The 16,658-nt window shown below is 36.8% G+C and overlaps 1 protein-coding gene across 2 annotated transcripts in view; it reads left to right on the plus strand.

Moving 5' to 3' along the window:
- Window positions 1-14,049, plus strand: part of sycp2 (synaptonemal complex protein 2) — a 62,614-nt gene extending 48,565 nt beyond the window's left edge. For both annotated transcript variants that reach the window (XM_021469909.3, XM_068216871.2), the window contains 8 exons: window positions 2,845-2,982; window positions 3,660-3,805; window positions 3,964-4,058; window positions 4,150-4,249; window positions 7,563-7,621; window positions 9,118-9,196; window positions 13,385-13,441; window positions 13,539-14,049. In XM_021469909.3, coding sequence (XP_021325584.2) covers window positions 2,845-2,982; window positions 3,660-3,805; window positions 3,964-4,058; window positions 4,150-4,249; window positions 7,563-7,621; window positions 9,118-9,196; window positions 13,385-13,441; window positions 13,539-13,610 — 746 coding nt within the window. In that variant the 3' untranslated portion in view covers window positions 13,611-14,049. The remainder of the gene's footprint in view (window positions 1-2,844; window positions 2,983-3,659; window positions 3,806-3,963; window positions 4,059-4,149; window positions 4,250-7,562; window positions 7,622-9,117; window positions 9,197-13,384; window positions 13,442-13,538) is intronic.
- The last annotated feature ends 2,609 nt before the right edge of the window (window positions 14,050-16,658 follow it).

Below are 16,658 nucleotides of genomic sequence, written 5' to 3' on the forward strand. Positions count from 1 at the left end.
CCTACAACAAATAATCTACCTAAAGTTTTCAAACATTCATTTTCTTTTCGGCTTAGTCCCTTCAGGGGTCGCCACAGCGAACTGATCCGCCAACTTATCCAGCATGTGTTTTACACAGCTCATGCTCTTCCAGCCACAACCCAGCACTGGGAAACACCCATACAATGTTGCATTCACATCCACACATACATTCTGGCCAATTTAATTTATTCAATTCACTTATAGCGCATGTCTTTGGACTGGGGGAACCGAAGAACCCAGAGGAAACCCACCCGAACATGGGGAAAAGCCCCCAGTGCTTGCACCCAGGGCTTGGACCAACGACCTTCTTGGTGTGAAGCGACAGCGCTACCCACTGCACCACCGCATCATCCCCAAAACTTTTTCTTTTCTTATGAAAACACTGTATTTCAGGGGTCACCAACCCTGTTTTCAGAGAGCTACCTTCCTGGAGATTTCAGTTTGACCAAACTGAAATCCTTAACCAAAAACACCTGTCAGTAATTATCAAGTGCTGCTTTAGCTCCTAATTAATTGGTTCAGGTATTGATTTGATCAGGGTTGGAGGGGATTTCTGTAGGAATGTAGCTCTCTAGGAAAAGGGTTGGTCAACTCTGCTGTATTTGATGTTTAATAGAAAGCAACAGTCAGGTTTAAAAAAAACTACATTGATTTTCTCCATAGAAATTTGTTTTTTTACAGTAACTAATAAACCACCATGATATTGTACAAAACAATTTACCAATTCTAGAAAGACGCAAAAGACACCAAATTTTTCGAAATATTTACATGCTTGCTTGTTTCTATTAGGGATTAGTGGTATAGTTAATTAAAATAATGTTTGAATGGTTTTGTATTCAAGTAGTCTAGTCTAAAAAAAACAACAACAATAGATGATACAAAAAATTTAACTGTTTAAAAGAAATAGCATTAAAATTACTTTTTAAAACATAGACTGTAAAAAATGCAAGGTTCCACACAATTCCTTCATGTTGTCCCAACACAAATTGATTAAGTTAACTTAACACTTTTAACAAATTTATGTGGATTAAACATAACAAATATTATGATGTCCTAATAAAATCTCAAGAACTGTGTTGTTTCAGTTCATTTTAAATAAGTTTTAAATAAAAAAGTTTTTGAGTGTACTTCATAGGTTGTATCATTTAAAACAATAGAATGGAACTATGACAACTTAATTTGCTCAATTCATGTAATTTTGTTTAGTGAAATTACCATGTTACATGATCTAGTGTAAGATTGGTCCATAGGCAATAAAGGATTATTCCTGTACATGAAAAAGTGCACTTTGAAGCACCATGCAGAGATAACAATAAGGCAACAAAACATTCGGAGAGCACATGGTCATCCCACACCATTATTAATTTTTGAAAAATGGACGACTTTTTCCAGTAGAAATCCTTGTTAAATCAGTCATGATTTAAGTTATTTGAATATTTTTATGTCACGTAGTTGACTAGTCATCGGCTGGGTCAGTTGGCATTTCTGTATGGAGTTTGGATGTTCTACCCATGTTCACGTGGGTTTCCTTCGGGTGCTCCGATTTCCCTCATAGTCCAAAGACATGCACTGTTGGTAAATTAGGTAAGCTAAATTGGCTGTAGTGTATGTGTGTATGTCCTGGTCTTCCAGGTTGGGAGTTCATTTTCTTTTCGGCTTAGTCCCTTCAGGGGTCGCCACAGCGAACTGATCCGCCAACTTATCCAGCATGTGTTTTACACAGCTCATGCTCTTCCAGCCACAACCCAGCACTGGGAAACACCCATACAATGTTGCATTCACATCCACACATACATTCTGGCCAATTTAATTTATTCAATTCACTTATAGCGCATGTCTTTGGACTGGGGGAACCGAAGAACCCAGAGGAAACCCACCGAACATGGGGAAAAGCCCCCAGTGCTTGGACCCAGGGCTTGGACCAACGACCTTCTTGGTGTGAAGCGACAGCGCTACCCACTGCACCACCGCATCATCCCCAAAACTTTTTCTTTTCTTATGAAAACACTGTATTTCAGGGGTCACCAACCCTGTTTTCAGAGAGCTACCTTCCTGGAGATTTCAGTTTGACCAAACTGAAATCCTTAACCAAACACACCTGTCAGTAATTATCAAGTGCTGCTTTAGCTCCTAATTAATTGGTTCAGGTATTGATTTGATCAGGGTTGGAGGGGATTTCTGTAGGAATGTAGCTCTCTAGGAAATTAGGTAAGCTAAATTGGCTGTAGTGTATGTGTGTATGTCCTGGTCTTCCAGGTTGGGAGTTGAGCATTTGGCTAGCAACTAACCTTATAAAAACTAGAGGTTATGAAACACCAATATGGGTATTAACTTTGATATAAAGGCCCTGGGAATAAGTAAGTTGACTAGTAGGAATTGTCGACTAGTCAATTAATTGATATATATATATATATATATATATATATATATATATATATATATATATATATATATATATATATATATATATATATATATATATATATATTTTTTTTTTTTTTACATGTACATTAAGGATTTAAATAGAATTTTATTGTGTGTGTTTTTTTAAAGAGACACACGGAGACATTAACAAGATCTTCATTTTTATTAACTTGTAGGGACTTTTAAATCACACATTTTCCAAAATATTTCACAGTTTGAACACATTTATTTTTGTCACAAATGTGTTAAATGCTCACTCTAGCAACCATGTCAATGCTTTATATATGATGTCATTACAAGCTGGTCTCCAGACAGATTAATTCCAATTTTCACTTATCTGGAGAATCTGTTCACTTGTTTGTGGTGAAACTGAATAAACTTTTTTTTGGTGTGCCTCAGGTCGGAATAGCAAACCACTGATGAAGGATCAGAGCAGCTCAGAGGAGGAAGAGGAAGATATAGTTGCAGAGAATAAGAGAAGAAAGAAAAGTTACCACAGAAGCCTGACCAACAGGACCAAGGAACCAACTATATCCAGTAAGTTTATGGGCTCAAAAATGGGGCTAAAATTGATATACATATGTTATTAATTAATATGTTTTTAATAACAGATTATGGTTGATCCGTGATCTGCATGGATCGCAACCCAAATGGAACACACATGACCTGCGGATTAATAACTTTTTTGAACTTGTAGGTTAATCCAACATTTAAAACAATTGCAGAGATCGCCTCCCGTGTCATTCAAATCGCATGTATGAAAGTATGTTGGCTTCCCTGTAAAATATAATGATGACAGAAAAAGTTGTGGGGAGACCTGCTTTTTTAGGCCATTAATTAAAGGTGTTTTCTGTCACTGTTTATTTTGCCTGCATTAATACATATTCAGTGTATAGCTGCACAATTACACATTAAAAGATTGTATTCTGAATTCAGACCCGCACAAAATGAATGACAAATGCTAATGATTTGTGTATGATTATTATTAATTATTCCAATTGCTGCATTCAAATCTGCGTTTAATCAAGAGAGATTCACTGTATTATTATTGAGACTGATTCGGCTCCAAATGAACCAAAGTTTATCTGGCAAAAAATTCCATAAGAAATCTACATGATTCTGGAAGCCCAGCTGTAGTATACCAGATGGGTGTGTGTGCTTGTGAACTTGCTAAAGTGTGACACAAGAGAAAGTATATGTTTGTTTCACTGCAGCTGAGGAAGTGGAGACTCTGTCATCCTGTACAAGGTCCAGTTGCAGGCATGTCAGTGTGGAGGCAGACTTGGACCTGACACAGCCTGCTCAGGAGATGCGCTTTATCTGCCATCAGTTCAGCTCAGACCTTAAGAGCAAGATCAAGGTGCTTTTCATCTTTCTTTTCGCACTAAATCAGCACTGACTTAACACACCAGCCCCATCAAGCAACTGTTTGAGGATTCACTTCCTCTAATTAAAAAACTAAATCACTCAGTCACTGTATATTAGGCTTTTATAATAACTTGTTTTTGCTTCCATCAGAATCGGGGGAGGATGATGGACCTTTACACCAGTCAGTCTTTGAAGACCTTACAGCAGCACATGTCCTCTGTCCATGTAAAAGTACACCAGTACAGGTTAGACATGACCTTTTTCAAAGAAAAGTTTTTTGCTCTAAAACTGGTCTGATTTTCACCTGCTTTTCTTTCTTTATCTTACCTTCTATAGTTCTCAGAGGTTGGAGAAAGTTAAACAAGTCCTCTTGAGTGAAATTCAAAACCTTGAGCAGGATGATGTTGTTTTGAGAGGCATGGAGGAGGAATTGATGGTAAGGAGGGTGCTGACTTGTCAAATGGCCAGTAATAAGAATAATTATACATATTCATTTTCTATTAAATATGGAATAATTTGGGGAAATAATAATGGATTTAATTTTTAATTGTAATATATTTGTGTGTATTAAGTAATAGGTTTTGCATGTGCAGGATGATTATGTATTAGCCAGTAAATCATTACTGGAAATAAATAGAAGCATTTCTTCTTTAGTTGTTAGAAATTGTTTACATTTTTTACATAGTCCTTACTGGCCCTAAAACTATTCTGGTTGAACATTTACAGATTGTATAAATATGCAAATTAATAATGAAACTATATATATATATATATATATATATATATATATATATATATATATATATATATATATATATATATTTTTTTTTTTTTTTTTTTTTTAACTCATATTTTACTCAAAAAGTCCTAATAATCCACAAATGTAAAGAGACACTGAATTCAGCTGATTTGTGTACCGAATCTGCATGAACTACTTTACAAATGATTTTTTTTTTTGATTTTTTTTTTATTGCAAAGTCTATAAATGGAAAATTACCAGAGGCTACAGACACTAAAAAGAGAGCACAGGTGTACCAACAGATAAAATACTGTACTAAGCAGCACAGGTGCATTGGGATTGGATCCACATAATACCATTAGATATTCTGCATTAACTTCAGTAAGTCAAACATGGGTTCAGAATGTGGAATTTTTCTGATTGATGCATATTAAATATTGACTTCTCTTCACTTTTTCCTCATTTTTTACAGCCTTAGTCCAAAATGAACTAAATTAATTTTTTCCAAATAATTCTGCATTGCAATTAAAATTACATGAATTTAAAAAAAAATTGTATTGACAAATTTTGCTCAATACTTTTTTGAACCAGCTTTGGCACCAATTACAGCCTCAAGTCTTTTGAGTGGGATGCTACGAGCATGGCACAGCTATTTTTGGGTACTTTCTCGTTCTTCTTTGCAGTACCATTATTAAGTTGCCCTGTAGCCATTTCTTAGTTTTTTTTTGGCTGTGATCATTGTGGTCATTGTCTAGTTAAAAAGATGATCTCTAGAGAATGTTTTCTGTCTCTGTACTTTTCTGCATTAAACTTCCCTCAATCCTGACAAGTTTCAGGTTATGCTGCTTAAAAACATACACGGGATATAACAATATGATGCTACACTGATAAAATAAGCTGTTATAGCTGTTAATATGCTTCTTATTTTACATTTCTGTACATATCCAGGGTGTCCGCAGGTTCTTAAAGGGGTGGTCAACAGTATATTTGTAAAGCTTGGCTGTGTTTATAAGATGCAAAGCAATGTGTGCGCGTGCTTCAATTGTAGAAAATCACATTAATTTTTTTCAAATATCTTACTTTGATTATATACAGCTACTCTGCTGACATGAAAATGACTGTCATATTTCCTAGTTCCTATAAAGACCCGCCGTCAAGAGGCTCTGATTGGTCAGCTAACATAATGTGCTGTGATTCATGGATCAGCTCTTTCACTCCCCTACAAGCGCACACTTTTGCGCTGTGTAAACAGTCCAGTCAGAGCAGCTGTTAGCAACATTAGCTGTCTGAACCAGACAGAAAGGAAGTGCAGACAGCTCACGCCTGCTAATCCATCCCAAAACTTTTTTTTTTCATATTTAACTTTTTTTATTGCAAAGAGATACAATTCACAACAGCTGTTAGACATTAACAACAATTTATGCGAATTAAATTTCCTAATCAGGGAAAGAAAACTAAAGCAACACATCCCTTTACATGATCTTCCATTAATTTAAAATACATTTACAGAAGTAACCGGGCCATTAAAAAGAAAATCCTTAATGTGTATATAATGTTTAATGATTATATATATGTCACGATTCAGGAAGGATGAGGAAGCAAGGACTCAAATGCAGCAGAAGATGGTATTTATTAATTGAAATAAAACAAAAAGGACAACAAAAACCATCCCGAGGGGGAAAAACAGAACTATAAAACAAACAGACAAACTTGGCTGGGCTGGCAGGACAAACAGTACTGGATATCACAGGACAGGGAAATACTGATGATGATCTGGCACAGGACGGCAGACATGAGAGGATTATATAGAGGACCAAATTAACACAAACAGATGAACATAATTAACTAATAATGGGTCAACAAGGAGGGTGGGACTTGACAATAAACGGGAGAGCGCATGACACAGAGAGACAACACAAGCCATGCGCTCACATAAAACGAGACTAGAACACGCAGCCAATGAGAACTCATTAACTGCATGTTCATGACAACACAAGCACGCAGTGCATTTAAACATACACCACGTGCTAAACAACACCAGCAGAAGACTGAATGCAAGACACGAGTACACGATGAATGAAAGCACTCACCGTGCACTCACACATGCAGCGTGCATGTTTCATCTCATTCAACTGGACTGAGACGCTGGGGATGAAACACCACGCTGCAGACAGACGAAAACAAACACGAGTACAAGAGCGCCGCATCCGAGGGATGCAGAGCCCGCACGGCCGCATCAAGCAGGAGCGCGCACGCCCTGCGCACACCCACGACGGCGCACAAGCACACAGAGACAGACACAATGACAGAAACAGGTCAAGACAGAGCTAGTGTCCGGGCTCTGCCACCAAAACAAGAATTTACAAGACCAGAGTGGCAGAACCCTGACAATATAAGCTGCCTTGTATAAGTCTAAAATTTCATTCAGAAGGGTCTGAAAAGGGTCTTAAAAAGTCTTAAATTTGATTTGAAGGAAGCTGCAGAAACCCTGATATGGGTCATGTTCTGTTACGCTGTTGGTCTCACACATTTTTCATATGATTTTTATTTTTTTTATTTTTTGTTTACACATTTGTGGCCGTTTGAGTAGTTGCTCTCATGTTATGTGCGTTTGACAGGACAGACTGTACCTCACGTTTGTTTCATGCAGATTACAAAACCAAAAAACTTTTGTTTTCAAGTGCAAGTTTCAAGTTTGTTCATTTACAAGTACAGATTTCAAGCTTTATGTTGATATATTTCTCATGTCTGTGAAACAAGTATTTGCTGAGATTCCAGTGTGTTTGTTGAAGATACAAACTTTCATAAAAGCGTGTTTGGTCCAAGCTTCTGCCCCGGAGAAACGTCAGTCTATAGCAGTCTATTGGCTTTTGTACTAGTAGGCAGGGCTTCATTCGCCATATTGATCTTTACAGATTTCCCCATTCAAAACTATATAAGTGACATGTCTTGCGCATTATAATCTTTGCCTGCTTCCTACCCTGTTTAACTCAGTGTTCACTATTCACAGGCATACTGGGAAAAGCAGACCTCGGCCTTCCACACCTACCAAGAGAAAAGAACCAGGAGGTGAGAATACATAACAGCTCCTGCATAAACATGAACATCGTTGATTTCCCAGCTCTAATGTTAATGCAACTAACTGTACTTTGGTAACTTTTCTGTACTTGTAATAATGTGTAGTTTTGTCTACAAGACTTTTATGACTGAAATGTCTGTGGGTTTATCTGGGGAGCAATAATAAACAGGCTCTTTCAGACATTCATAGATGCACCAGGGAACAAAATAGAAAGCTTTATGTAATTCTGGTTATTTGTTCCCTCTATAATGTTATTATGGACAGAATCTTGTGATTTTTGAAAATGCTTTTAAAAAAGTGACATCTAAGGATTGGATTGTTAAGAAGTCATTTCAGTCTGAAATTTTAAGTCATTTATGGACTTGAGTTGCATAATTCCTTTTGAAAAAAAAGGTGACAGCTGATCTGTTACAACATTGAGTTCTTTCTGCTGCTAAGTTAATCAGTCAAATGCACACCAAACAAGACTTGATGTGCTAGAAAATACTCTGCTATGTTTTTTCCAGGATTTGGTCTTTTTTTGCCTGGCTCATTCCTTTAAGCATCATAATAATATTATTATAATTATACAATTATAAAAATAACTTTCTGTTCAGCACTATTTGTTGTTTTTACATCGGATGTGTAATAGGCTTCTGTTACTATCAAATTTCTTGTGATTAATTTCTGAAGCTTTTATCATGATAAAAACTATATTGTCGTGATAATGAGCTACTGAAACTCATTCAGTCCCGTAAACCGAAATAGGCCAGCTATAAGAGGATGCGCTCTTTTAAACAAGAATTTTTTTTCCCTTTGCATGTTCGCTACTGCATGCATGGGAAAGAGAAATGAACAGAGAAACATGAATAGACGATAAATAATATGCGACTCTTGCGAATATTCTCATATATTTAATTCATAACTGCCACTAATAGCTATGTAAAAGGGAACCTATTTTGAGTGCATGAGAGTGTTTTGCATGTAGTGGCAGATTGTCAAATATTTGTGACTAGCTTATAATAAGTAATAATTATTGATAAAGCAAGTTATACTGCAATCAGATGATATGGTCCATCAGCTTGATAACCTTAATATTATTTTGTAGTTTGTGCTGTGCTGCGGTTCTTGCAGTGTGTGCACGTTTAAGATTTGAGGTTATAACATCGCCATGATGGTCAAAGAAATCGAAATGTCGTTAGGAATGGCGGCAGACTAACCGTTCTGAAGTAGTGACAACTGTATGCTGCAAAAAAATGTTTTCTTTAACAGATATAATGACAAAAAATTAATTAGGAAACATAATGAAACAAGCATTACAGTTTTTGTGATAAATGGAAAGCAAATAACATTTGTCTTCTCACCTTTTTGGCTGATCTAAAAAACTGTAAAATCTGTGACTTAATAACCATAATGCGATTCGAATCATGAGATTTGTGATTCATTACACCACTACTAATTGGTAATACCAGTGCTTGGCTTGCTTAGATATGTTTTGTTTTCTCAGACTTCAGAAGTTTAAAAGCACGATTCAGAATGATGTGTGTGACAGTCTAAAGTACGAGGAACAAATCTTCTCTTTGGAGGTAAGGGCCTGACTTTTTTTCCGTGTTGAATACTGCAGTTTTGCAAAACAATGTGTATGTTTACATGGACACCAATAATGCGATTTTATTATGATAAAGACAATATTCTGATGAAGAGTCTACCATGTAAGCAGCCATTTTTGATTAATTAAAATTAAGGTCATATTCGAACTAAACAGAAATGGAATAAAGACATATGAAGTATGCTTGTTTTAGTGGCCTTTTTGAAGTGCAGTACAGACATGTAAACATCTAATCAAACTATTACCATTGTGCAGGATTTTCACCACATTTTGCGACAGGATAGTCTATACACACACGACTTGTTGACACTATTCTCTGCACCTGACTGCAAAATCTGGAGGTTTCTACCATTTGGTTTGTGGTGTCAAATTCCATTAAAACAACACTTTTATCAGTCCTTAATTCATACTTGCACCTTATACCTCATTTTGTTACAGGGGCATGCATGAAATGTTCCTGAAAGTAAAAAAAGTAAAAGTGCCAAACTGCAGTTAAGTTAATTGGGTGGTGAAAGAATCAGCTATTTGGTTTAAATCAAATTTAAACTTTGGGGATTTGAATCTAAAGATTTAAAATATGATTCACATGGAATAATTCAAAGCTTACACTTACCCTATGTATTTGTCCTGCAAATAGAATGGTTAATTTTAAGCAATTCTGTATTATATTATTACGTGGCCAACAAAAACAATATAATCAGTATCTAATTATTTAATGAGCAAGGCAGCAGTATCTGAAGCTGAAGCATTAGCTTATAAAGCACACAACATACCAACACAGATCTTAAAACAAAAGTTTATTGCTACTCTATAACACAACGTACTAATCTCCATAAAACAAACAAATGCACATGCATACACACACAAGCAGTTTGAGGAGAGTTATGACTGAGTGGATTCAACTTCTAGCATATGCTAAGTTCTTCGCATTGCAACCTGAGAGAAACCATAAAAGGAGAGAATTTTGCTATTCTTTACTACTTAAATATAATTCACACCAGTTTCAGCAAATGGATAGAAAGCCTGTTTGTGGTACTTGCGTTCTGCTGGAATTTTGGTTTACTGGACTGGTCCAAAGGGAAATCCCGGTGAAGCTCCAATGACGTGATGGAATTCCATAGTCAGTGTAGAGGAGTTCCCTTCCTGTTGGGGAAGCTTGGGGTCAGTTGCTAGGGATACACAGGGCTCGAAATTGACCTTTTTGCTTGGTGTACCGGTGCTCCTAACTTTAAAATTTAGGCGCATCAGCCAAAATTTTGTCGCACCCACCAATTATAAGCACCGTTACTACAAGTTTTATAAAAACATTTATTGCATTTGAAATCAAAAGTAATCAAACTAACAAGCAAAAAATATATATATGCAAGCGTAAGGAAAATATGTCTCAATGAAATCCCATTATCACAAGAAAATAGATTTTTATAACATAACTGAGTGGCCAAAGCATACACGGACCGCTCACCGGCCCTGCACGCACTGCTTGATATGAATGAATCTGTTAACGATATAACTATGCTGTTCTCACGGGTGCTGTCTAATTTTGCACTGATGCTTTTGACATATACTGTACCTTATTATATACATACGTCATGTTAATAGCAATACTAGTCTTTTTATGAGTAGCGAGTTTTCTCAGTGCATGCCCGTTCCATCCCACAGACTTTTCATAGCGGACTTGAAGCCAACGGAAGTTTTTTATCCACTCTCCGAAAAGTGCAGATGGTGGATTAACATTCAGCACATGGTCACTAGTAAGATGTGTCATTATTTGTAACTTTAGATGCCATGGTTTCTAAAACAAAATCTGTCAGTGTTATCTTCATTCTCATCTTCAGCGTTTTACAATTTTTCGCAGTAGTAGCTCTCTGTCATCCCAAGCCAGAAGGCATTGACTGAGTAATTTACAACTAATATTTCAGTGCTAGAGCAGTGGTGGGCCAATAAGAAGAGCGCAAAGGCAGGGCAAGCATTACAAAATTGGCTTTGTTTACTGCAGCAAGTTGACATGAAAACTGTTTTAAATCATTCCTGAGCACTGCGTTTCGCGTTTCTAGTGCAGACAAAGAGCTTAGAGATGCATTCTGCATGAATGTCTCCTGAATCCGCGCATGTGGTGAACATTTTGCTGTAAAAACTGGTCGCACACAACAATTTAATGCTCTCGCACACATGCTCCCAAATATATTTAGAGGTCGCACAGATAAAATTTCGGGCGCACATGCGACCAAAATAGTCGCAATTTTGAGCTCTGAGACAGATGTTGGACGAGGCGGCAGTGTAGTCCTTCCTGGGGATTCTATAGTTATGGCGGAGTTTCAGAGTTCTGATGAGTTGACCTTTGGTATAAGCTGGGCCAACACAATGATTGTCCAATCAGAGAAGCTACGGGGTGGGGTCACACCCCAATTTCCTCCTCTAGAAGGCCGGGGTTGGCATATTGTGTGGGTCCTGCTTTGATAGGATAGTTGTTAAAATAAAGTATCATAACATGGACACCTTTTATAGTATGGTTTCTTCATATAAACCAATGCATTTACATTTTCCTAGCTTTCAATCAATACCAAATCAACCATCAAGTATTTCAGAAACATTCTGTAGATTTCATTTGTGACCAAGGGCTATAACTCAATAACTATCCATAACAGTTTAAAAAAAAACTGTTATGGATAGTTTATCCATAAAACAAACATACATTACTCAAATAAACACAGTTTTACTTAAATGTCCATTTAAACTTTGGAAGCTTTTCTGATCGCTTGGTCTGCCTAGAATGTGTATTCCTCGCAGACGCCATTTGCAGGTGCACACAAAAGTGGGTTTGCTGAGCATTCTCAACAACTGGTTTGGGGGGTCTTTGAGTGTAGCCTCTTTTATTGTGTTAAGATGTAAAGTTAATTAACACACATTTGGGATTGCCACTGGCAAGTCATCCTGTGGATAACCTTTTGCTGGGTGCCTGTGGATTGCTTTGAATATGAAATCAAAGCTCAGACATGTAGGCGCCAACCAATCTTTTAAGGATAATATGTTCTGCGACTTGTTCGGTTCTGGAAGGATACGTTGACTCCCTACAGTGGTGATGCAGTGATGTTAATGTGCTATAACGTAAAATGGGATCATGAAAGGAACATACAAAAAGCAATTAATGTAAACTCCTTAATCATATTATTGTCTTAATCCGATTAAGGCAAATAATTAGATCATTGATGTCCATGTAAATGTAGTCCCTTTTGCATTTCTAACCATTTTAAAGGGGATATACGAAAGATTTCGTATTACGAATACATATGGACTATAGTCGAATATGTTTTGTACAATCAAACTAATAATAGTGTAATTTTAAATATCTTATTTGTCGAAATGATACTTGTAACTTGCAAAGCTGGAGTAAACTGATCCATATTGCTAATATCAGATGCTTTAAAGGTGTTGTCCCCTACGATATCATATTTTAAACATTAATTGATGTGTAATGTAGCTGTGTGAACCTAAACAACATCTCTGAATGTAATACACTCAAAGTTCAATGCAATGGGAGACATTGGCTTTTACAGAGTTAGCTTAGCAAAGCCTATAGCGAACAAATTTGGGGACTACAAAAAATACATCTGAGTTAATGATGTCATACACCCTTTAAGTTACGCACATACACTCTGCACAGCAAAGGGGTGTGGCCTGATGCATTGTAATGTAATAACAGAGACACTTTCTGGTGAAGTAAAGCTGACAGCACATTATGTTAGCTGACCAATCAGAGCCTCTTAAGGGCAGGTCTTCAGAGGAACTAAGAAATAAGAACTAGGACAGTCTTTTTCATGTTAGCTGAGTAGCTGTATACAATCAAAGGAAAATATATGAAAAAATAATGAGATTTTCAACAAATGAAGCATGAGCACACATTGCTTTGCACCTCATAAACTCAACCAATCTTTAAAAATACACTCTGGACCACCCTTTTAACTGCCGTTCTCTCAGCATCTTTGTGTGTATGTTATTGAGATGAAAGAGGACAGCACAAAGCCTATTCACAGTGCATACTCAACTAAATGTCACTCTGAGCAGAATGGACAGTGTCTGGATGATTGTTGTCAAGTATACTGCTGCACAGAATAAGCATTGATTTAAGCATTGATTGCTTTATGAACCAAGGTTGTTTATATTGCAGATGTCTTCCATGAAGAAAAACATGAAGTCAGTTCAGGAGCGTTTCTTCAAGGAGATGGTGAGAGAATGCACAAAGGGAATTGATATTATATACTTGAAGGCATACAACTCTGTAGGCTGAATGATTACTATTATTTCTTTCTTTGTCTTCATAGCAAGATGAGGATTTGACAAGTGTGCGAAGAGGACTACAAGCCATGTTCTTTCCAGATGCATCCAGGTTCTGACTTGAGAAAGAAAGATCCTTTTGAAAACTTTCTAAGCTATTCTTTAAACATGTTTGATTTTCTTGATATTATTAACAATATGTTATTTTAAATAAAACTTAGAAGGTTAAATATATTTATACTTAATGCTGTTTATTTATTAAAAAAAGGGTTTGCTGTAGATGGTTTTTGCGCACATATTTGCTTGTGATTTTAAATGTGAATAATGAATACCGGAAATGCCTCTGTGAAAATGAGTGAATGGTATAGGACTAATCTGTGACTTACCAACTCATAATTAACTTCAGATTTCTGTGCGCAGACATTTAAATTGAATGCTGGATTCTAAAACCCAGAAGTTAATTGTATGCATTCACTAGCAATGACCTTAATGTGCTAAACTGCCTTACTGGTTCAAGTTATTAGAGATGTTGAAAAATAAAGAATATTTTTAATCAAAGTCATTTTCTGTCATTCTGTGGTCAAGAAATGTATTAATGGGTTACACTAATATAAATAAAAGAAAATGTTAGTTTTATCTAGGAACAAAGCATCAACTGGGGTCTGATTTTAATTATTGTGAGACATCATGTTACAGGGTTTGAAATAAAATAAACTCTGCAGGGCTGTGCCTGCTGTGCCCGTCCAGGAACTAAGGGAGTTCTAAGGCAGTGGTTCCCAGTACCATCCTTGGGACCAACTTCACTGCACAATTTGTATTTCTTGTTTTTAACACACCTAATTTAAAATTAACAGAGATCCATGAACTGATCATTGGCTGTTTCTCAATTCCAAGAACACTGAGAATAGACTTCTTGTGGAGAACAAGCATGGGGACCGCAGGAACAGAGAGCACCTTCTGTGAGAAATGAGATGCTGCTTTCTTCCTAATGGTCACAAGGCCTTTACATATTTTTAAAGCAAAATTATTTAAACATTACAGCATTCATACAACTTATTGGTTTAAAAGACTTTACAAATATACTTTGCTCAATACAAATAAAACAGGCTTTTAAGAGCCCCTAATATACATTAAAAAGGGTCATATTTGGGTTTTAAGGGTCTCCAACAACATACTGATATGGATGCAAGGTCAAAAAACACTTTCATTAACCTAATTGTCCCAGTGACTCCCATATGAACCGTTCAGCAATTCATTTGTTCCCAAACCCCTCCTTAGCGTGAAGCTAACCTGCGCTAATTGGACTGATGACCGCCTGATGCAATTGGTGGACAGCATTCAGCGCGAAAGTGAAGTGCTCCACGCGGCTTATCAACAATATTGAAGTAGTTACAGTGCATAGTGTGTGTAAGCATACCTGCCAACCCTCCTGTTTTTTTCCCGGGAGTCTCCTGTATTTCAGACCCATCTCTAGCCACCCAACCATTTTGTTATTTATCCTGGAAAACTCCCGTAATTTCAACCAGTTAATTTTAGGGTCTGTCAATTCCCCGGTTCACCAGCACTGGTATAGGATCCGATTGCAGCAGCTGCCCGAAACACGCTTCATAGTAGTTAACTTACATAGTAAGTTAAAAGAGGTTCTCAACAGTGTTATTCAGACACCAGTCTCCCAGATTTTTGGTGCGTGCATGAGTGCATTAAAGCAGTGCAGTTAAACACCAGCATATTGCTCTATTCTTAAGCATGACACACATTCAGTATTTATCCACAGTGGCAAAAGCTAAATTATTCTGAACCTTGACCGCTGCACATGTGTAAGAACTGCTGACGGTGGCCATAGCAATGACAAAAGGCAGCAGATCATGAGCTCACAAACGCATTTAAATCCGTAAAACAAAGTGTCACACATCACATTTTCAATGTGGCCTTAGACGCGATAAGAAGAAATAAGAGGATAAAGAGTTCACCAGATACAGTACAATCGGTTACAAGTAACAAAACACAATTAAATGCATAATTTGTAAGCTAGAGAAAACAAGGAGGCAGCCATTTACTTACACTTGTGAAATGGAGAAAGAACTAATCCATGATCCACTGATCCATGTACTGACATAGTCCTTTACATCAATAGTCTTTTCTGATCCTTCCTTTAACAAATGGCCGATGAATCCCCCGTTGTAAGCGACTCTTCACAGTTTCATCTTTGGGTAGAGAAAATAACACTAACTTTTCCTCACACTTCCAATAATATCCAGCTGAGCAGAGCGTGACTTAATTTAACTGGCGTCTGCTACAGTGTGTATCTAGCTTTTTTTTCTTGTATGACTATCCTAGTGGGCGGGCCGTAGGTTTAAATTTTTCTGGGTTTGTGCGCGCAACAAATGGGCGGGGCTTAAGTTTCACATCGACATCACACCGAAGCGGCTAAAGACTCGTTATCAAGATGATTCATTTGAAGTACTAGAAGTCGACTCTTTTATAAATGAAACAATAGTTTTAAACACGGTGCACTTTCAGGTTTAAGCCTTAGCTGGATATTTCACTTCACTTAGAGCTGTTACAAACTACATGGAAGGTCATTCTCAAAAACCCATCATAGGGGCTCTTTAATAAAAATTTCAACAAATAAATACTCTAAATGTGTTTATGCCTTTATAAAAATGTTCATGGTAATGTTTATATTCTCCGTCCCATTTAAGGAAACTCCTTACAAGTTAAATCTCTGAACTTAAATAAAAAATCTATATAAAATGCTGCGCTTTCCACCTCCTTTATTCAGCCGCAATGAATTATGGGACTTCTAATGTTAGTTTTGCTCTCAAGTCTGCATTAACGCATCCTTGAAAGCATCCGGGAACTTTCATGCATCCTCCGTTTTTGCAGTCTAGAGTTTTGGAACTGTACTTTGGCATTTGATGATGACATTACATGACAACACGAGGACTCAAGATCGCTGAAGTACGTAATTATTTTCAAATGCACAGCTATAGTAGTTACAGGCAGGTATTGAATACGATACAGTTTCATATGACTACGCTGAATCATTTAATATATATTTCAAAGGTTGTTACAGCCTACATCAGAAAAAGAGCAAAATTGCTCAGAAAATGTTATAAAAATTCCATGTTTTTCCTACAAAATTACTTTTTATCTTTGCAAAGCAC

This window comes from Danio rerio, chromosome 23 (genome assembly GCF_049306965.1).
Source record: "Danio rerio strain Tuebingen ecotype United States chromosome 23, GRCz12tu, whole genome shotgun sequence".
Taxonomy (NCBI): Eukaryota; Metazoa; Chordata; class Actinopteri; order Cypriniformes; family Danionidae; genus Danio; species Danio rerio.